This window comes from Elgaria multicarinata, chromosome 1 (assembly GCF_023053635.1).
Source record: "Elgaria multicarinata webbii isolate HBS135686 ecotype San Diego chromosome 1, rElgMul1.1.pri, whole genome shotgun sequence".
Lineage (NCBI taxonomy): Eukaryota > Metazoa > Chordata > Lepidosauria > Squamata > Anguidae > Elgaria > Elgaria multicarinata.
The window spans coordinates 45,921,538-45,943,276 of NC_086171.1; the positions used below are offsets into that span (position 1 = coordinate 45,921,538).

General features: G+C 41.4%; 1 protein-coding gene across 1 annotated transcript in view; it reads right to left on the reverse strand.

Moving 5' to 3' along the window:
- RSU1 (Ras suppressor protein 1) overlaps positions 1-21,739 on the reverse strand; it is a 91,771-nt gene that overhangs the window by 49,017 nt on the left and 21,015 nt on the right. Inside the window, exons 4-7 of the mRNA XM_063147610.1 lie at positions 12,306-12,426; positions 10,348-10,466; positions 8,638-8,720; positions 8,167-8,281 (exon numbers count right to left, since the gene is read on the reverse strand). Of these exons, the coding sequence (XP_063003680.1) occupies positions 8,167-8,281; positions 8,638-8,720; positions 10,348-10,466; positions 12,306-12,426 (438 nt within the window). The remainder of the gene's footprint in view (positions 1-8,166; positions 8,282-8,637; positions 8,721-10,347; positions 10,467-12,305; positions 12,427-21,739) is intronic.

Consider the following 21,739-nt stretch of genomic DNA (forward strand, 5'->3'; position numbering starts at 1 on the left):
AAGTAAACGATAGATGCTCGGCTCATCACAGGCCTATGAGCTAGTTGCCATTATGCCAGCAAGGCTCTTCTGTCGGCTGCCTGGAGGCCTGGTTCCACTCTAAAGTAATAACATGCAGGAAGCATCCCACCCCTTCTGTCAGTCAGGCGGCAATTGCCCTAAGTGCCTTACGCTTGAGTGCGTCTAGTTTGGAGGATCACACCTATCTCCTTTATTAGAGAGGCCTCAGCAGCACTCCTGTTCTAACAAGGATCAGGCAGGAGGATTAAGCACTGCGACAAAGAGGACCTAATAAGCGAGAGGCTGGGTTGTCTAAATCTATGCTGGCTAGCTCAGCCACGGATTCACACTGTTCCTTGTGCAGTTTGAAAGGCGGAGGCCACTGGGGAAGCCAGCCAGTGCTGTGATTAGCGGTAACCCCCTGACCAACGCCGCTATGAAGTTCATATTTCACCGAGAAGCTTATTCTGCAATTGCAAATTGGATTTTCCATTTTATTACCTGCAAAAACAGAACCACAGACACTTGTCTCTAAAGCCACCGACACGGTAAGCACTCGCTGATGTTTATAATTCTGGAAGCGCTGCCATTGGGAGAAGGAAAAGATCCGCCTGCCAAAGCTCATACAAACAGCCACATCCAGCAAGACGGATTGTGCTCCTCTTTGCACAAAGTGTAGCGGCATTCATATCCTAAAATCTTCCCGAGAGAGTGCAGAGCCGAGCGGTCCAATCTGGCAATGGTGGAGCTGTTTACTGCCCGCACTAAATCACGCACACGTTTAGCTTTGCCTTTCTCACATCTCAAGCATAATATATCTAACGTAGCTACCAAATACCATGAAAATCACTGAAACAGGGCACACTTGAACAGGAACGCTCGGTGTGTTTTCAGGTTTGGAACCAGAGTATGTTGCTCTAAGAGAGAAGAGGCTGAAGGGGATGGATGGATGGTGGTATTGCCATTAGGCAGGATGAGACACTACCAGAAAAGGGCAGCAAAATGCCAGTTATTTAATTATATCATTTTAAACATGGGGATTATTTGGATTTTCTGCCACAGGCACCAAAATATACACTCCCCAGAACAGGAAATGGGAGGAGGGAGAGCTAGTTAATGAAAGGAAATATGCATTTTTCTTTCAAGGCATGTAAGAGATTCCAGAACCAAAGCTTGAACAAACCCTATGCCTATAACGAACAATGATGGCATCTCAGGATACCAGCAGATAATGGATTCTGTACAGATTGTTGGTCCATGTCAACCCTCCAGTAGCTGGCCTCCTTTGCTCCCCCAAAAAAAGGCAAGCATGCTTGTTGCCGTCTCAAATGCTTGCTGAGGGCAAATGTTGCAAATGCGCCCATTACTGCAAGCTCTTCAAAGCTGAGGAATATATGGGTGTGTGTGTGTGGGGGGGAAACCCTGCTCTTTGTGCTTGTGGCAAACGTTAAGATGGCCCTGGCTGGAGGGGAAGAGGAAGAAGGAAATGTAGCTGATCTCATGCAGAATGACTTGGCCACAACTTTGTAAGAGGAGACTTGGGCCTTTGCTAGACCAGGCTATATCCCAGGGGGATACCCGGGATCGTCCCTGTGCATCCAGTTGATACACGGGGGATCCCGAGCTCAGGCAGGGATCAACCCTGCCTGGCCCCGGGATATAGCCTACCCCTTTGGGCCCAGTTTTCCCCGTGGTCTCGGGCTGAGACCGCGAGCGTGTGGCCCGTTTCCGTGGCTTTCCCCCACTCTGCGCAATTACTGATGCGTAGCCGGGAACCACGCAAGGGGCGCAGTGCTCCAGGGTGGAGGGAGTGGGGGAATCTATTTTTTTTTAAAAAAAATTAACTTACCTTTTCGCTCGTGCGCAGCCAGCCCTTTAAGGGGAAAAAACAAAAGGCCGGGCGCCACAGGTCTCTTCTTGACCTCGTTGCGCCTGACGTATAGACTAGAGTGACAGCCCGGGATAGTTGTAGCATGGGCTCTCCCCTCCTCCGTCACGCATTTACTGTTAGGTCTAGCAAAGGCCTTGGTGAAGAATGTTTCTGAACCAGGACAATTGCTATAGAATTTTATTCTCTCCCCAACCCTCTGCCACCTCCCAAGACAGATAACATTATGTACTTTTCTGAGCAAAAGTTTTCACTGCTGGATCTAAAAAGCTGAGTAAGAGGAGACCTTCATTTACCAACAATCATCTCCAAAAAGAATGTAAGAAGACCTGTGCTAGATCATACCAAAGGTCCATCTAGTCAGCACTCTGTTCACACAGTGGCCAAGCAGCTGTCGACCAGGGACCCACAAGCAGGGCAGGACATGAGTGCAACAGCACCTTCCCATCCATGCTCCACAACAACTGGTGTATGTAGGCTTACTGCCTTGGATACTAGGGGTAGCACATAGCCATCCGAACTTGTAACCACTGATAGCCTTCTCCTCCAGGAATTTATCCAATCCCCTTTTAATGCCATCCAAATTGGCGGCCATCACTACATCTTGTGATAGCAAATTCCATACTTTAACTATGTGCTATGTGAAGAAGTGCTCATTTTTATCTGTGACTTCATATCAATGTAGAAAAACTGAATTTGAAAACCAAGAGAAAAACTGTTCGAAAAAATGTTCATGCCGACATTAGCTAGTTAACATTGGATGTAGAAGAATAAGATGCAAAGGTCAGCAATGTGTTAACATTAATATTCTGCAAAATTCAAATCTGCAGCTGAAACTAGCTGGAAGTGGATGACTAGGCAACGGCCCCCTGATTCATAAGAAAAAATTAACCTCTTATTTTGCTTCAACAAGGATTTGTACTATTTGAAACATATGTTTAAGCAATTAAAATGGTAACTGCTTAAGTATCAGCAATACAAGAGAAGACACAATTTATTTATTTATATTTATTTATTTCATGGCTTTTTCCCCCTGCAAGGAACCCAAGGTGGAATACATAATCCTCCTCTCCATTTTATCCTCACAACAACAACAACCCTGTGAAGTGGGTTGGGCTGAGAGTCTGTGACTGGCCCAAAGTCACCCAGTGGGTTTCCATGGCTGAGTGGGGACTAGAACTCGGATCGCCTGACTCCCAGTACAACACCTTAGCCACTACACCACACTGGCTCTCAGTATTTCTAGGCCATCTCAACATTTCTGTCCTTAGTGGCAAGGATAAAATCAATGGAGACTTGACTGGGGCTGTGAACTGGGTCATGTCCTGCTCTCTCCTCAACCTTTACCCATGCGCTTTTCCTCTCTTACCAATTGTCCATATTCCATTCTGTTGTACGGCTCTTAACTAGATCCTCACGCATTATCATGAATTTCTCTTACAGATGATATTAAGGCTGAAGTTCAAGTGCCTTTTCCTACTTCAGTTCAGAGGACAATGTCTCTTTCTGATACAGTGAGGGAAGAAATTAAGTTTTATTTTCTTATTTGGATATAAATACCTCTCGATCCCATTTTATTAAAGGCTAAGCAAGGGATAAATCCACCGAACAGAACCTGCAGTTAGGTTATATGTAAAAGCAGGCCTGCTGCGATTTTCTTCAGCTTTACTTTATGCTTTAAGGCTTACATTTTTATTACTTTGACACCACGTGCTTTGCTTCCCAAAGAGAAAGATGGCATGGCCTCAATCAGGACACAACCCATTGGGGCTGTTCTCTTCTGCAAGTCACTCTGAAGTGAACGGGAACCACAAGAACATGGAGTTTTCTAGCACATGTCACTTCAGTTGGGCTTAAGGAGGAGAACTTCCAGTGAATTGTACAAAGAAGAAACAAATCATGGCAGTTTATGTGAGAGCAAAGACATTGAAACAATGATCCCATCCTCAGGTGATGTCCACTGGGCTGAATAGAATCACTCTAAGCCTTGCTCAGCTGACACAGCATTATGCCGCCTTAGGAGGGAGGGAAAGGCAAATTGTTGTTGTTGGTGGTAAGAACATAAAAGGATCAGACCAAGGCTCCATATAGTTCAGCACTCGGTTCACACAGTGGCCAACCAGCTGTCGACCAGGATCCAACAAGGCAGGACATGGTACAACAGCACCTTCCCACCCATGTTCCCCAGCAAGTGGTGTGCACAGGCTTACTGACTCGAATACTGGAGATAGCACACAACCATCAGGGCTAGTAGTCATTGATAGCCTTCGCCTCCAGGAATTTATCATAAGAACAACCCCCCTTTTAAAGCCATCCAAATTGGTGGCCAACACTACATCTTGTGGTAGTGAGTTCCATAATTTAACTATGTGCTGTTTGAAGAATGACTTCTTTTTATCTGTTCTGGATCTCCCACCAATCAGCTTCATGGGATGACCCCAGGTTCTAGTATTTTGAGAGAGGGAGAAAAAGACCTCCTTATCCACATTCTCCATACCATGCATAATTTTGTACACCTCTATCACGTCTCCCCTTAGCCTCCTTTTTTCCAAGCTAAACAATCCCAATTGATGTAACCTTCCCTCATAGGGGAGATGCTCCAGCCCCTTAATCATTTTAGTTGCCCTTTTCTGCATTTTTTTCCAGCTCTGTAATATCCTTTTTTAGGTGTGGTGACCAGAACTGTGCACAGTATTCTAAGTGTGGTCGCACCATAGATTTGTATAAGGGCAGTACGATACTGGCCGTTTTATTCTCAGTTCCTTTTCTTATAATGCCTAACATGGAGTTTGCCTTCTTTACAGCAGCCGCACACTGGGCGGACATTTTCATCGAGCTGTGTCCACCACAATCCCAAGATCTCTTTCTTGTTTGGTCCAACCCCCTTTTAAAGCCATCCAAATTGGTGGCCATCACTACGTCTTTGGATAGTGAATTCCACAATTTAACTATGCACTGTGGTGGTGGTGGTGATAATGATGATGATGATGATGATATTTCCTACAGCACAATTCTATTGGAATGCCAACTTGGAGGCTGATGGGCATCCTAGGCAGAAAAGGAGGAGCGTGGAAGTGATCTTCACCTCGGTGCTCCTCCTGCTCTGCATTTTTTCAACCATCTAGCTGGGACTCTGATGAGCAGAAGGGAAGGAGGCTGAGGAGGCAGGAGGAGTCTTCATAAACCTGCATCCCCAGTACCCTCCCCTCCCCACCCACAGAACTGCCCCCTTTTCCTCTTCTCTGAAATTGTTCTTGCAACCTTGGCGAGGCAGCAGGCGTGGTTCTCTCTGTCGGCTGTGAGGGGGAGTGGGCAGGGAGCTCAGACTCCTGGGTCTGAGTGCCATCTCCAACCTTGGATCTAGGAATCCAAACTGTCCTATCCCCACCCCCAAACGCTGTCTCGGGTCACAGGAGTGCTCTGGTAGACGCCTTTCTCTAAAGAGACTCAAGGGAACTCAAAACAAAAAATAAAACTGCTAAGACAATGTTCCACTTAAATACAACTACCCCATAAAAAAGCAAGATTATCCTGTAGTGAGCAGTTGTTATAATAAGGCTATGGATCTCTACACATGACTCCCTTTAATTGGCTTTATTTATTTATTTGTGTATTTATTTATTTATATCCCACCTTTTTTCCTCCAAGGAACCCAAGGCGGCGTACATAATCCTCCTCCGCTCCATTTTAATCCTCACAACAACCCTGTGAGGTAGGTTGGGCTGAGAGTCTGTGACTGGCCCAAAGTCACCCAGTGGGTTTCCATGGCCGAGTGGGGACTAGAACCCAGATCTCCTGACTCCCAGTCCGACACTCTAGCCACTACACCACAATGGACTGTCTCACAGGTATGTGGGTGGAAAAGGGTGGCTCTTCCCAGACCCCTCCCTCCCCTGCCACCCCATGGGATCACGGGCCAGGCTCTGAAACGGGAACCCCTCATATACTACGCCTGTAATGTTCTACTCAGGCTACATTCCAATATGGAACGTATTGCAAAGGCCTGAAAAGTGAGAGAACGTGTCACAGGCTCAGCACCTGGGAGAATACAAAGGCCTCACCCCTGAGCCTGTCTTCTGTCTGCTCCTGTGGCTGTGTAGTGAGGGAGGCGCTCTGTGGATTGGGAGCTCTGCTTTCTATTCCGGCTGGCCCCACGCAACCATTATTTACATAACTGCTAATAGCAGAGCACCTTAAAAAGTAAGCTTTGCTTCGCAATGGTCACTTTGATGTCCAACCTGTGGTAGGACTGCCATTTCCCAATGCCGTGCTGTTCCCAACAGGTGCTAGTGATGTTGCTGAATCTTGGTTTACAATATGAATTAGCCTAGTAAGCCCACTCCTCCTTGTGAACATGGCCCTCTTGTTTGTCAAAAACTTTCTCCACTAATGCCAGGTGCTGATATAATTACTTTGGAGTGCTCTGATCACTGTTTCTGTGAAACCGTTTTCCACATGAACCTTTTTCACATGGAACCAATGGGTTCTCTATGCTTCCCTCAATCTCACAGGGCTATGAGGCAGACAAAGGCATTGTGACACGAAAGTAAGTCTTTCCTTTCTTGCCTGGCCCTACCAGGCATCTACCAAGAGCAGGGTCTTTTTGATAGTGGCAACAATTTTATGGAATGTCCTGCTTACAGAGGATTGCCAGGCCTTCCAACAGTGATTAATGCTGTTTGACATACCCATTTAATGCCCCTTACTTAGTTTCCAGACTCTAGGACAGCCCAACCTGGTGCCCTCCAGATGTTTTGAACTACAATGCCCAGTGGTCCTGACCACTGGCTATGCTGGCTGAGGCTGATAGAAGTTGACATCCAAGCCACCTGCAGGGCACTGGTTGAGGAAGGCTGCTCTAGGAATATGTCTTGTTATATTATGACTGACATAAAACAATGCAATATAATATAATATCTGAACAGAAAGAAACACCCTCCCTTCTCCTCCCCACCCATGCCCCAACGCCCCCTCCTTTGTTTGTGCTAGTCTTTCTTTCCTTACTCTAAGGTTTTCTTAAGTGGTTTGCTCTATATAAAAACAAAAAGGTACACTAATAATACAACTTACACACATCGTTAGTACTCACATAACGGTACTACCTTTGCACATCTGAAACATTTGTGAGCTGAGCCTCTTTTCATTATTTCATCAACAGCCCTGCCTTTTCCAATGACTCTACATCATTATCAAACTGCTAATGAGCCTTTTGCTCAGGGCTACTATGCACATCGCTGAAATATTTAAACAGCATCACACATGTACAAACCAAACAATGCTCTTTAGAACACGCAGCACCGATCTTGCCCAGTGCATCTGGTGCATTGTTCTGGCTTCCTTTTCCTATGCAGGTTTCCTTCCAAAACGTTGCTTTAGTCGTTATCAGAATATATACAAGGTAACAAATTTAGTACTTCTTGGCACTTTATGTAACTAGTTGCCAGTGAATAATGATTTGTCTCTCATTGCAACACATAGCCTTTTACATCCAGAAAAAAGACAACACCTACTAAATTACTTTTATCTATGTAATATGAGTGCTCACCACCAGCTCATGAACTATATTTTCAGGAACAATGTCTAAGACAGAGAACCTGAGAACCCACACATCTCTCTAATAGGGGGGTTATATATTGTTTTAACTTGGTTTATGGTTTAATTTGTTTTTAGCTGTGTATATTTATGGTTTTTATACCGTATGCTTTTATCTGTATGCCGCCCTGAGATCTTATTGATATAGGGCGGGATATAAATGTTTTAAATAAATAAATAAATATACTGCGTTAACAGACAAGCATCCTGATGAGGAATGAGCAAGACTTGCGATGAGTGCCTCCCTGATTTAAGCAATACATGTTAGAAAAAGAATATGCATAGATATGTAATTTTAAAAAACTTATAGCATTTTGCCTCAAAGCCTGAGAATAACTCATCCACAAACAAAACCATCTTTAGTTAGCCAAATATAGATCATCATGACAAATTAAATGGATGTAAAAGCCAAATGGGGAAGGGGGAAACATGAACAAATATTGCACGGAATAATGCATTAAGTCCAATATTGAATGCTACTGTTGCCTGATGTAGCATCTTTGCCCCCCTAACTCGGAAATTCACTCAAGTTTTGGCCAGTTTGCATTGAACAGAAAGTAGAACCAGAACCAGAAACTATTTAATTGTTGTAAAGGCATTAAAGGATAACTTAGGTAGGCAAAAAATGAGATCCATGTTCCAATGCTCTGTAGTTCTCTTTACCCCAACAATGAACAAAACCTTACCTAGTTCAGGAGGCAACACAGTAAGACGGTTCCCCTGGATATGAAGTTCTTTAAGCTGAGTGAGTTCTCCAATTTCTTTGGGGAGTGATATCAGGTCATTATCCCTAAAGCTTAGCTTTAAAAACAGAGAGTGGGAGAGAGAGAGAGAGAGAGAGAGAGAGAGAGAGAGAGAGAGAGATGTCAGAACAATTCTCAGTTGAAAGGAAGCAGGTCAAAATCTGTCATAAATAAATATCTTACACAGCAGTCTAATACAGACCTCTTAGTTTCTGGCACTTCATCCCACCCTAAACATTCAATTCCTCCAATTTAGTTACAAGTATCTGCTGATTAACAATAGGCAGGTGTAGAAGCGCATTCCTTCAAAACAACAACAACGACCCACTACTCCTCGCAAATTGACTTGATTCTACTGTTACAAGGGCCGCAAAAGTGAATTGATTTTTCCAAGAATTTAGATAAATTACTTACTATCTGCAACTTTGTGAGCTTCCCAATATCTGGTGGCAGGATTTCAAAATCGTTGTCACTTAGATAGAGTGCACGCAGGGTGGCTGCAAATTAAACAGCAATATATAAACAGGGTGGCATACAACCCGGCCATTTGAGGCCTGATCAATAAAAAAGTGTCAGGTTTGATTAATAACCCTGACTTGGTGAAAAGCCTTTGACATACCCAAGGCTCACAATAATAACAAGCAGGTCAAACTTAGATTTACTGGCTTATTGTACCGTTGGCCTGCTCAGGAAAACATCTATATCCAAACGGACTGACACAATTAACAATTCCTACCCCGGCAGACTCTGGCAGGAGGTGGCACACAGTTTCAATAGTAGCCTGCCAGGACAGAAGCCATCATGGTTTATTACTTCTGATTCCTAGTCATTATCCAATTTGCATCCATAACCCTGCCCCAAAAGCTCTGGGTAGGTTTCTCCCTATGCTTCCACTATGTCTGTGCAGAGAACTGAGAAGCCATTTTAATACGAGATAGAATACAAACACACTCAGCACCTGTGTATTTTATGCACGTCTTCTCTATTCTTTTAAAGCAAGGGTGTAGAAACTCATGCTCAGGGGGCCAAATTCATCTAGAGCCACAGTATGGCCCTCTGGGGTTCTCCAGGTGGCCCCATCCCTTTCTCCTGGTCCCACCCTGTTTCCCCTGACAGCTGATTGTTGGATGGTGTCCTAGCATTTGTGCAGTTTCCTCCCCCCCATCCCACAAACACCTCTGCTAAGCCCTGGCAGGAAGGGCTTTAAGCTGGCATTTTGGACCTCATCTGTTTGTGTTTGATCTTTTGCCTTTAGTCCCACCCACCACTGGAATGCCGGCCTCAAGAGCTTCTCTGAAATGGAATTTGGTTCCTGGGCTGAAAGCGGTTCAATACCCTTGCTCCAGAGCAACACTACTTCGTCAAGGGCATTGGGGCAGGATTGAAAGGATGCTCATTCACTGCATGGTTTTATCCTGGTTGTGCTTTTTATATTGTATTTTGTATTTGTGCTTTTAACCTGTTGGTTGTTTTATTATGGTTTTAATTTTTGTGAACCGCCCAGAGAGCTTCGGCTATTGGGCGGTATAAAAATGTAATAAATAAATAAATAAATAAATAACCACCTGACGGCCTCCACACCGCCAGGCAGTAAGAAATTGTTGTTTTTAAATGCCAGCTCAGCTGGTTCGGGAAGGTGTCAGAGGCGATGGGTCCTGCTAGGTCCACTGCATTTGCCTGAGAACTCCTCGTGCCGATGCTGGACCAGATACTTACAATGAAGAGGTGTTCAAGTGAATCAGTCCATGACATGGTTGCTAGAGTTTCTCATCCCGACCCCATGGCGGCCACCCCTAACTCTCCTATTTGCATTTGCTGAAGTTTTTGCTCAGTATGCAACAGAAGAAAATGCAAGAAATACAACCACGGCAGCAGCTCATACAACTCTCCTAGCCATCCACTTACTCCTAGCAATACAAGGTGACTGTAGATCAAAAGATAAAGACTGCCGAGCTATGTAGAAATATTCAAGGCGGCTCATAGAAGGAGGCATATATCTCAAACATTCTTTTTAGAATTCAGTCACTCTCAAATAAATTTCACCTGCAGAAAGCAAAGCAACGTTTCAAGATGATTTAAAGTATTTTTTTAAAATAAATAAATAAATAAATAATAGTTTCTTACTTAGATAGAAGAAGTTTCCACGCAGGCTTTTTTCATCTAAGTTATTGTAAGTCAAATCAAGAACCTCCAGAGCTGGTAAGGAGCCAAATCCTCGTGGCAAGCAGCTGAGTCTGTTCATCCTAGTGATAAGCATTGTTTGGTATGGCGGCATTGTTTAGGATATAAAAGTAGGTATGGCTTTTTATATAGCATGCATAGCTTATATCTCTCCGTTTTACAGTTCATACACACACACACACACACACACACACACACACACTGCTTTGGATGCCACATAGCAAGCCAAGCCAACAATAAAAGCCAATAAAATGCAAAAAACAAAAAAACAAAAAACACCAAACAAAACCATAACAATACGAAGAAAGCAAAAACAGCCACATAAGAATTGAGAACAGTAAAGAACTGCATCTTTAGAAAACCAAAAAATAAGTCAATCAGCCAGGAATCATTTCAAAACAAATGCAATTCTTAAATAATGTTGTGTGACTATGGGCATGTCTACACCATACTTTTATCCCGGGGTCATCCCTACATCGTCCCTGTGCATCCAAATGACACAGAGGGGATCCCGGGGTCACGCAGGGACAACCCCTCCATTTTCCCGGTATAACTGAGACCTCGGTTATCCCGATTTTGCCTGTGGTCCCAGGACCATCCTGAGGGGCGCGGGCAGTGTGGTTGCCACTCCCAGGTCATACCTGTGCAGGGAGGCTCTGTGCCCATGGGGGTGGGGTGGGGGCAGCAATTTTGTCATCCCTGAGATGGCATGGGGGTTGGGATTGAGTGCAGGTTTGGTTTTTTTAACTTACTGTTTCCCCTCTCCCCTTCCGGGACGTCATGCAGCCACCAAGACAGTGGGGGAGGATCGCGGAAGCAGGTAGGTCCACAATCGTCCCCCTTCCCTCCCTCTACACCCTTAGGTGTAGACACCCTATATTTCACACAAGTCAACCATAGTTCTGTAACTGGGAAACACACACACACACACACACACACACACACACACTTCAATGGTGCATTCCTATTCCCTGCAAGTGAATGACAGTCTGGTGGGTCCTTTATTATGCCAATCATAAGGAACATTGCAGGAATAAGATGATAATTTAGTGGCAGCTGTGAGGCTAATTTTGCTCAAAGGTGAAAATGGGCAGGCTTTGAATCCTAGCCATGTTAAGATGCTCTGAACCTTTTGGATAGGATGGGAAATAAATTCAGGACAGGAATGATGGGGAAAACAGGTTGCTTGGCCATTCATCATTTTGCATATCCAAATAGACAAGTTTCATTCTCTCATCTCTCATTCACTGACAATAGGAGGCACACCTGTAGTCCAGCCTATTGCAGGTATGGAGGGGAAATACATAGCAATAAATCACACTAGTATTCATGCAAATATATGCAAAGCCTCTATTCTTCCTTATAAAGCTGTCGAGTGCCTTTTTTGTTGCAAAAAGGTGGGATATAAATGAAACAAATAAATAGCTAAATCTATAATGACTGTGAATGCAGAAAAGGCAAGCACACTGGTACTTATTAAATTGCTAACTCATGAAAATTTTTTAAATGCAAATGAATAAAAAGCAGGTAATGTGTCGTTCTTTGTTTGCATGTCAGAATGCTGCTTTTTAAGTCCACAGGGGGAAAGGGAAAATTACAGGGGGGGGGGGACCCCATCAATACATAATATCTGTCTATTGTCATTTCTGGAAATGATAGCAAATGTGTAGTTTTAAGATAGGTAAGACCTTTTTCGCCCCAGTATGGCCCAAAAGGCTTTGCTACACAAGAGAAACAGGTTTTTTTTTCCATTTCTGAACTTCTTTAAGGGCAAGAGTTGGAAGATGACTAACCAGTAAGCAAGTACCCTTAAAAAAAAAGAACCTTAAAGGGAAGGATTTTTTTTCTGGGACTGCATCCTATACAGAAGGTCTAAGCAACTCTCCAAAACTCTTACGTACCCAAGGTTCAAGTGCTTCAGTTTCGGAAGGCTGCTAATTTGAGTTGGCAGCTCCTCGATCTGATTGTTGAAAAAGTTGAGTACTTCTAAATTCCTTAACTCCGAGACGTTTGGAGCCACAGCTGCAAAATACAAAGATAATTCCCTCTAAAACAAGTGAGGACTCACAAAACAGATCACCCTAATTTCTATGGACCAGAATTATTGTCTAAAAAATGAGTAGACAAATTCACAGAAGATAAGTATCATCACTGGATATTATAGATGCATTAACTAGTATACGTCTGATTGCCAGATACAAGGGATGGCTACTGCTGCTACCAGCTTGCCTTCCCAACTTGCCGGCCAATCCGCAAGATGAATACTTGACCAGGTAGAACCTTGTTTTGATTTAGAAGGAAACTTCTTATAGTTTCATATAACTAAGCATGTTCATATCAGCAGATCAAGAGAGAACCTTGGAAAGACAATTCTTATGTTTCTATCTAACTAAGGACACAATTCTGTGCATGTTTAGACAGAAAAAGGTTCTACAACTACAGATATGGTGGCTGGGGAATACTAGGAGTTGTAGGACTATTTCTGTATAAACACAGGATGGTGCCTTAAGCGTGTTTGTAGCTGCAATCTGGTAGAAGGATTGATAGAGACTAATAGAAGTGGGTTATTAAAGAAGAGACCAGCAATAGTTATTGGGGAAATGACAAGCACTCAGCGCACCTCAATACACCGAAAGCCCACTTTCCGGTCCCCTACAAGCCCTAGCCATTCACACTCTGGGCCAGCTTTGCACATTCTGTGGCAATCGAGCCTGCTGCAGTTACATTGTTTATTTAAATTGTTTTTAGCTGTTTACATTGTTTTAATTTTGCTATGTTAAAATTTTCAGACTATTTTTATTATATTGTATGTTTATGAATTGTTGTAAATCGCCCAGAGAGCTTTGTCTATGGGGCAGCATAGAAATAAATGAATGAATGAATGAATAAATAAATAAATAATTGTTCGTAAACATGTGTCCCAGAAAGCCATAGCACATGCTGGGAAGGCCTGGCAGGCTGTGGGTCCCTGGTGCATTTAGAACATATCTTTAAGAATATGCATCTGCTATAGGTACATGACCCAGTGGCAGCCATTCCATCAGGCTGCAGAGCAGAGAGAGAGAGAGAGAGAGAGAAAGGAAGTAGAGCGACTCCATCAGCTCAGCTGAGAGCCCAGCTGAGTTTGGCTTTTCCTGAGCTGTCATATGGCAGCAACTACTTGCCCCAATTTGGCTACCTGAACTGTTGGCATCCCAACTGGTTGTTATAGTAACTGTAACTCTAAGAACTGGTGCCTTTGTTTGTTTTGTTCCTCCTCCCTCCTCCTCCCCTTTCCCTTTTGTGCCGTGCCTTTGATATCATCACTCTTTTCTTGCAGGAAACACAATCGTCATCTAAAGTGGCAATTCCAAATGACATCCCATCTGAATAATCTGTTTAAATAATCTAATATCTGAATAGATGTTCATTTAAAATTTAACTAAATCACAACAATTTTAGACTCAACTTTAAATAATGCATTGTTTAACCCAGGTCAGTTTTTTATTCACATCCCAAGAAGGAAGTGTTGGGATCAATGCACACGCACACACACACACACAAACACAAACAAGGTTATATCAGATTAGCAACTGATCAATGTGTGGCTATTATCTGGAAATATGAAGGGGAGGAAAGCTCAGCTGCATGATATGAATACTACTATTCAGATAAAGGTTAAGACTCTGTATGACTATAATTTTCACTTTCAGTTGTTAAAGTAAAATGTAAGCAAAGCAAATAATATTTGTTTATTGGGGTGGGGAAAATCACATCCAGTCAAGCTTTCTATTGCATTGTCAGTTCAGGACTTCACCCATAAACAAGTTAAACCCGAATTCATAACATTTATGTCTGTTTTGCCATACTGAGGTCTATAGGAATACCCAGTTTGCATCCTTGTATTTCAGTTAAAATGGATTATGGATCAGGTGACCTAACAGTGATGTAAATAGTAGATTAAGGAATTACATATTTAATACATACATATTACATACGTCTACACACACACACACACACACACACAAATAATTGTGAAACTTATTTGGGGAGAAATACCTGAATAGCATAAGGGTTAATCTCTCCACTCCCTTCAATCAAAGGAAAGGAATATTTATAGTAGGGCACGAGTCTTTCATTTGCTAGAACGTTCTCATCATTCCATTGTTCAATACTCAAATCTTTTCTAAATATCCTCCAGCACTCTATAGCACTCCAGCTGAAGACCTTTTTATTCACTCAGTATTTTACCACTTAATTTTAACTCAAATTTAAATTATACTGTTTTAACTCTGTATTTTAACCTTATATCAATTTTGCTGCGTGGTTTTATCCTGGTTGTGTTTTTTATACTGTATTTTGTATTTGTGCTTTTAACCTGTTGGTTGTTTTACGATGGTTTTAATTTTTGTGAACCGCCCAGAGAGCTTCGGCTATTGGGCGGTATAAAAATGTAATAAATAAATAAATAAAGGCCAGGATCCACTTCACTCACAAACACTTGAGGCGAGAGTGTGCCTTGTAAGTTACCATTCCAGGTGTCCCCACTTTACAGGCTTGAAGAGGAGAAAAGAAAAGCCACCATCTATAATATTTCAGTCCTGACCCAGATCAGGTAATTTTTAATTATTATTATTATTATTATTATTATTATTATTATTATTATTATTATTATTTATTTATTTATATAGCACCATCAATGTACATGGTGCTGTACAGAGTAAAACAGTAAATAGCAAGACCCTGCCGCATAGGCTTACATTCTAATAAAATCATAATAAAACAATAAGGAGGGGAAGAGAATGCAAACAGGCACAGGGTAGGGTAAACAGGCACTGGGTAGGGTAAAACTAACAGTATAAAGTCAGAACAAAATTCAGAGGTGCTGAACCTGAGGCCTGCTGTTGAAGGCCATGCCCCCTTTTTCTTGACCCACCCAATGCCCTGAAATCATATCTCTACTTTTTCACATTTTCCCGTCAATTTAAAAAGTTGAAATGCCTCTCCCAGGTCTAAGTTACTAACAGTAAGAGCCTTAAGTTAAAATAAGTTAAAATAAGCTGGTATTTTATCTTTATCTCTTGAGCTCCACCCACCATGGGAATGTGGCCCCCGAAATCTTACCCCAAAATGAAATTCAGCCCTTGGGCTGAAAGCAGTTGATACCCTTGTTTATATTCTTGGGATGACTGCTCTTTGCATACTTTGAAGAAAACGTAACCCAACAATACGTTTTGAGCTGCCCTTTTAGCTAAGGGCATGACACTTTAATTCTAGCTCTTCTGTTAGTATTTCAGCAGTAACGCATCTCACAGTAAGTGATATGACACTGCTTTTAGGTATTTTATGAACAAAATCTCAGAACATAACACTTATAGTAGCACCACTCATTGCTTGATGCATTTTGCCATCACCCAAATTCTGATAAGACAATTGTACCACTAGGTTTTAAGGCATGCAATGGCTCGTGTGCAATTAGTGCTATACAGGGATACAGGGAAAAACAAGCATAAGGTCTTGAGAAATGTTTCTCTGCAGCCCCAAAATAAAGACAGGCAGGCAAGATGCAACCTTCTTGAAGTTACACTCCCTGATGCAATTAAACTTCTTTCTGTAGCTATTGGCCTTTTTGACAGGATGAGGGATTATTTTACTCCCTTCACTACATCAGTCCAATTTAAAAGGACAAATCATTCTAAATGCGAATTAAGGCTAGGTTATGCAGACTCCAGGCACATTCACTCAACGGAACACTCCTTTTTCAAGCCCCTTTGGTGTATGACAAGGGTTTATGCCAAGGCCTTTTCAAAGAAAGGCCGCAATGTCTGAAAAATAAGTGCAAATTTAAATACCTTCTTCGTTAAAGACAAAAAATGCAGTGTATAATGGATCAGAAGGCATGAAATTAGAAAACATTATACCCTTGGTCTAATGTGAATTTCTGGCAATGGAACTTCAGAGCCAATGGAAATGTAGCTTTTCCTTCATTTTAATCCATGGTCACCTATCTCTGCACAGCTTTCAAAGCAATATAGTCAAGTGCTACATTTAGAGCAGTGTGCATAGAACACCAATAGCTGCTTTTGACACTACAAATGCCCACAAGCATGGACATGGAATCAGCCAGACAAACCCATAGGGTAGGGTGTAAACGCTAAAAAATGCACGTTTCGCAACGGGGCAAGATAATAACTTCATGGTGAAGATCCACATGTGAGCCAGGCTAGGAGAGCCTTCTCTGAAAAAGAAAACCAAAACGTTTCTTTGCATCCCCTTGAATGGTATCCTATATTAGGAACAAATCCATGGCAATATGAATGGCGCAGGAACAGTGAATCTAAAATACCAGCAGCTCCAACCTGAGCCTGGCTAGACAGCAGGATCTGCAGGTGAGGTTCTCCTCTGCGTTTCTCTTTGCCTTCGAAGCAAGTCTTTATTGGAGGTAAACTGGTGTATAGAAAACTGCTACTATGGGAGCAGGGGCAAAAGCATTCCTATCTTTCAAGCTTCGGGGGAGTTTAATGATCATTCCTGGGAGGCCTTTCAATGTCCTTGATTGCGCTTCTCTGAGAGGTCAACAATCAGTCAATGTATGCTCCTCTTGAGCAAGACACTCCCTATGGGAAACAGCATCATAACCCAGAAATGTTTGACATGTCCCAGCTCTTGTTTTTGCGAATACCAACTGATCCAGCAGAGCTATGCCCACATACAATTGCCAGTAATTTCAATGAGTCTGGCACACAAAGAATACACTAATGTACAGTTTGTGCAATTTTCAGTGTTTTGGGGAAAATGCTTGTTGGATTATGCACTGGATAATAGAAAACCTAGAGATTTATGAATCTCTGTCAAGTCAGAGATGGGAATCTCAGGCCCATAGGCCAAACATGGCCCATCAGGCCAGTTTACCTGGCCCATGGGGCCTTGGCCAAAGTCGCACCCTCTCTAAAGGGAAAGGGAGCAGGAGAGCAATTGAGTCACTGCAGCTCAGAAACTTTGCTCCTCCCTCACCTTCCCTGTAGGGTGAAGGCAATGGAAGAGCAAAGCTGGCTGAGGTAGCTTCAGTTCTCCACCATCTTCCCGTCACTGAATTAGGAAAGTGAAAAGGGAGAGAAGTCAGCACTTCAGTGGACTTCACTTTAGCCGGGGAGAGCTTGGGCAGCAGAGAGCCAACTCCCAGTCTGAGATAATGGCTGGAGGGGAACCAGCCAGCGCTTCAGCCAAGGACCTGATTATGTCGGACCTCTAAATGATGGTTTAGAGGGGGGAAGCCAATGTCAAAACATGGTTTCTGATTCTGGCTTGTTTTTCTAAATTATATTTAAGATGAACCACACTTTGTTCAGGTTCACACAAAAGAACAAGCCATGGTTAAGTTGAAAATGGATGTGAATGCTTCTCATCTTCTTCTCGCAGCCATGCCAGAAGAGAAGGGACGGGGCGCGCAAAAGCCTGAAGTTTAGACATATCATGCTAAACCATATTTAAGAGTAACTTAGCATTATGTCCAAACCCAGCCATCAGAAACTTGCAGTAGGAAGGAGGTGAGTCTTCGGGTAAATGCTTGCAAACACTTCAGGTCAGCTGGGCTTTATTAGCCATGGTGAAACTGTTTCAAATGGTATTCTTATGGCATCTCTAATATCCGTTTCCCCTCTAACTCCCATTTTTGTGGTTAACAGGGTGTTATTATGCATTTATTCTGTTTATCGGTTTGCTAGCTAAATTTTAGGCTGTGATCCTATACCTACTTTCCTAATACATGTAGAACCCAATGAGGCTTACTACTTAGCAGACATTTATAGAGTTGTACTGTTAATCTTTTAGATTCTTAGATATTATCTCTAATAAAAATGTGTTTCTAACCATTTATTTCCTTACAGTTCTGACACCCTTAAGACATGCTCAGACTTCACGTCACAACCATGTATTTCCTTTCAAATGGCTTAAATATTGTTTTGTCATCTATCCCCATATCTGCTTCCCCCCTCTTCCCCCCACCCCCACAACCCATTTAGTCTATTAACCTTCCCGCCTCTGTCTTGCCTGGATTAAGTTTAAAATTGTCATCTTTTTTTTTTTTATAATTTTTTTTTATTTTCTACAATACCTAAACATACACATTTACATTCACATAAAAACAACAACAACAACAACATACTACATAATGTTCAATTTGAATACAAAATATCTTATCTTAATAACATAATCAAAATAACCTACAAGTGCACCCCCCACCTCGGGATCTCATTCCTGATTCCAGAATCTCATACTTTCTTCTGCTGGTGGTTTCCCACTTCCTTTAGAAAACACAAATATTAGGAACTGTTTCCAAATTCCTTCAAAATCATTTGATTTAGCTATACCTCTTCTCCATTTAATATTACTTGTTAATTTATCATTAATAGCTATATCCCATACTTCTTTATACCATTCTTCAATAGAATATTCCTCTTGAATCTTCCAGTTCCTAGCTACAATCAATCTTGCTGCAATCAACAAATTCGTTATCAGTTCCTTAGTTTCCTTTTTACATTTAAAATCTTCTTCAAATAGTGACAGCAATGCAACTTTTGGTGTTCGTTCTATCTTCATTTCCACAATTTCTTCAATCTCCAAAAACACCATCTTCCACAATTTCTGAACATAGTTACATTCCCACCACATATGCAAATACGTTCCTTTAACCCCACAGCCTCTCCAACAATTTTCTGATTGCTGATTGTTTATCTTATTCAATCTAACCGGAGTTAGGTACCACCTCCATACAATTTTATAATAATTCTCTTTTATTCTTACTGACATATTTCTCAACGCTCTTTGTTTCCATAATCCCTCCCAACCCTGTTGTCCTATTTGTACCTTCAAATCTGTCTCCCAAACCATTTTACCCGAATTATCCACCGTCCCTTTCTCTACCAATATTCTATATAATTCACTCATCAACCCTTTTAACACTGTTCTTTTCTCCCTTTCATTATCTTTCTTAACTATTAGTTCCTCGAACTTTGTTAATTCTCTACACTCTCCATTATCTCTTACCCACTTTTTAGTCCACTGTTCTAATTGCCTATAATTTAACCAAGTTAATTTTTTATCCTTCAAAACCTCTTCCATATCCTCTCTTGTACTCATTCCTCTTAACCAATCCTTTAATTTCATTTTATTTTTTTCTATTAAAACTTTACTTAATCTACTCTTTAATTCCTCCGGGAAATTCTTCAACATTATTACCGGTGACAAAGGAGAGCCGCTTGGAAGCAGCTCCCCTTTATATTTACTCCAAATTTCCCAGTGAAACCTCAAGAGCGGGTTATTTATACTTTCCACCCATTTTTTTTTCCCTTCCATAAAAAATACATTTTCCAATTTAGTCTCTATATTACTCGTAATTTTTTCTTCCATCCAATCTAATTCCCCTAATCCTGTAATTGCCTCCACTATATATCTTAATCTATTAGCTACATAATATAATTTAATATTCGGGAGACCCAATCCTCCCTTTTTTTGGCTCAAATACCATTTACTTTTATTTACCCTCGCTTTCTTATCACCATTACAATAATTATTTATAATCCTTTGCCAACTTTTTTAAAATTGTCATCTTAATCCAACCCATTACCAACTTTAAACACTGATTCAGGGCCTCAAGAACTTCCTTAGAATACGATAGGGTGACAGAGAGGGATTAAGCTGGGTATCATCAGCATACTGATAGTACCATACCCCATGGTGTAAAGCTCTCAAATGTTTTACCCGTGGGGCTCACTGGAGAGTACTGAAAATGACTGAGGTTCCTCAACTACAAAATGGTAGTGGAGAGGCAGAGCCAGTTACAAAATGGCAGCAGATGAAGTGGAGTTTGGTACAATTAGTTGGTAATTACTGACACTGATTCCCATTATTACTGATACATAAATAATAAATTATTAATTAATTAATACCAATTTTAACCATTAGCCCTTAATTAATACAAGCCATTAGCCCTTGATTAATTACCTAGCAAACCACCTTCCCTTATATACACCCAGACGACATTTACAATAGTCAGGGGAGGTCTTGATCGTCATTCCAAGATGAACGGAAAGTCGTCAAGAGGAACCTTGATGGCAGGCCTTCTCTGTAGCAGCACCGCCCCTCCCACCCCGGAAAATCCTCCCTCGTGTAGTTGAGGAGGTGGAAAATGTAACATCCTTCAAAAGCCTCCTGAAAACACATCTTTTTGGACAAGCTTTCCCTGGACTATAAATTATTCTGGTTTCATATGATATTTTTAAAGTTTTAAAGTTTTAAACCTTGATTTTTGTATATTATGGTTTTAATTCTAAACAGATTATTATTATTATTATTATTATTACTATTATCATCATCATCATCATCATCATCATCATCATCAATATACCACCCCATAGCCAAAGCTCTCTGGGCAGTTTACAAAAAACCAAGGCTAGACAGCCTTAGCTATTGGGCACTATAAAAACGTAATAAATACTTAAGTATTTTACACTTGCAATTTGCTTATTATATTATTACATGTATATCCTCCAGGTATTATGGAATTCAAGGTGACATGGGAAATGTTCCCAGGCAGTCTTGTTTAGCATCACATGTTTCAAATCAGGATCCAGTACTAGTTTGGTGTATTTTAATAAAAAATGTTAAGTTTCAAGCAATAACTTGACAATGTCTGTAGATTAACACGGTGTCAAAATGTAATTTATATTAAACCGTTTTCCAGTTCTCAGTTTACATAGAGATGTGTGTGTGTGTTTTCCGGAGAAGATTATATATTTGCTAAATCCCTCCAGCATGCAGGCTGACTTAAAGATGGTTATTGATTTTACTCTAAGCTTCAGAAAAAGGACATTTTTCAGTTTAACAAATGAAAGATGATTTGACACAAGCATTGTACAAAGAGATTGTCAGTCCCCATTTTCATATACTTCAGAATGGATTGAATTGAAAATTCAATAGTCTTAAATCATTTAAGTATTTCTTAACATTTAAAAATCCAAAGGGAAAAAAATGGATTCAAGGTGTAAGCCTTCAAGTTATACATGCATAATGTTTAAATTTGGATGTTAACTATTGAACCTGGCACCTTCAGCATATAAAGAATGTGATCTACCACAGGGTTAGGCAGAAAGTAGATCACCAGATATTTTGGACTACAATTCCCAGCATTGCTGACCTTTGGTCATGCTGGCAAGGGCTTCTGGGAGTTGAAACACCTGAAGATCTACCTTCTGCTCATCCCTGCTCTGTGCCACTGAGCAATGGTCTCTTCATTAACATAAATGCTTAACTTTGCATCACAATAAATACCAAGTTTTCACATTGTTATCCACTGTTT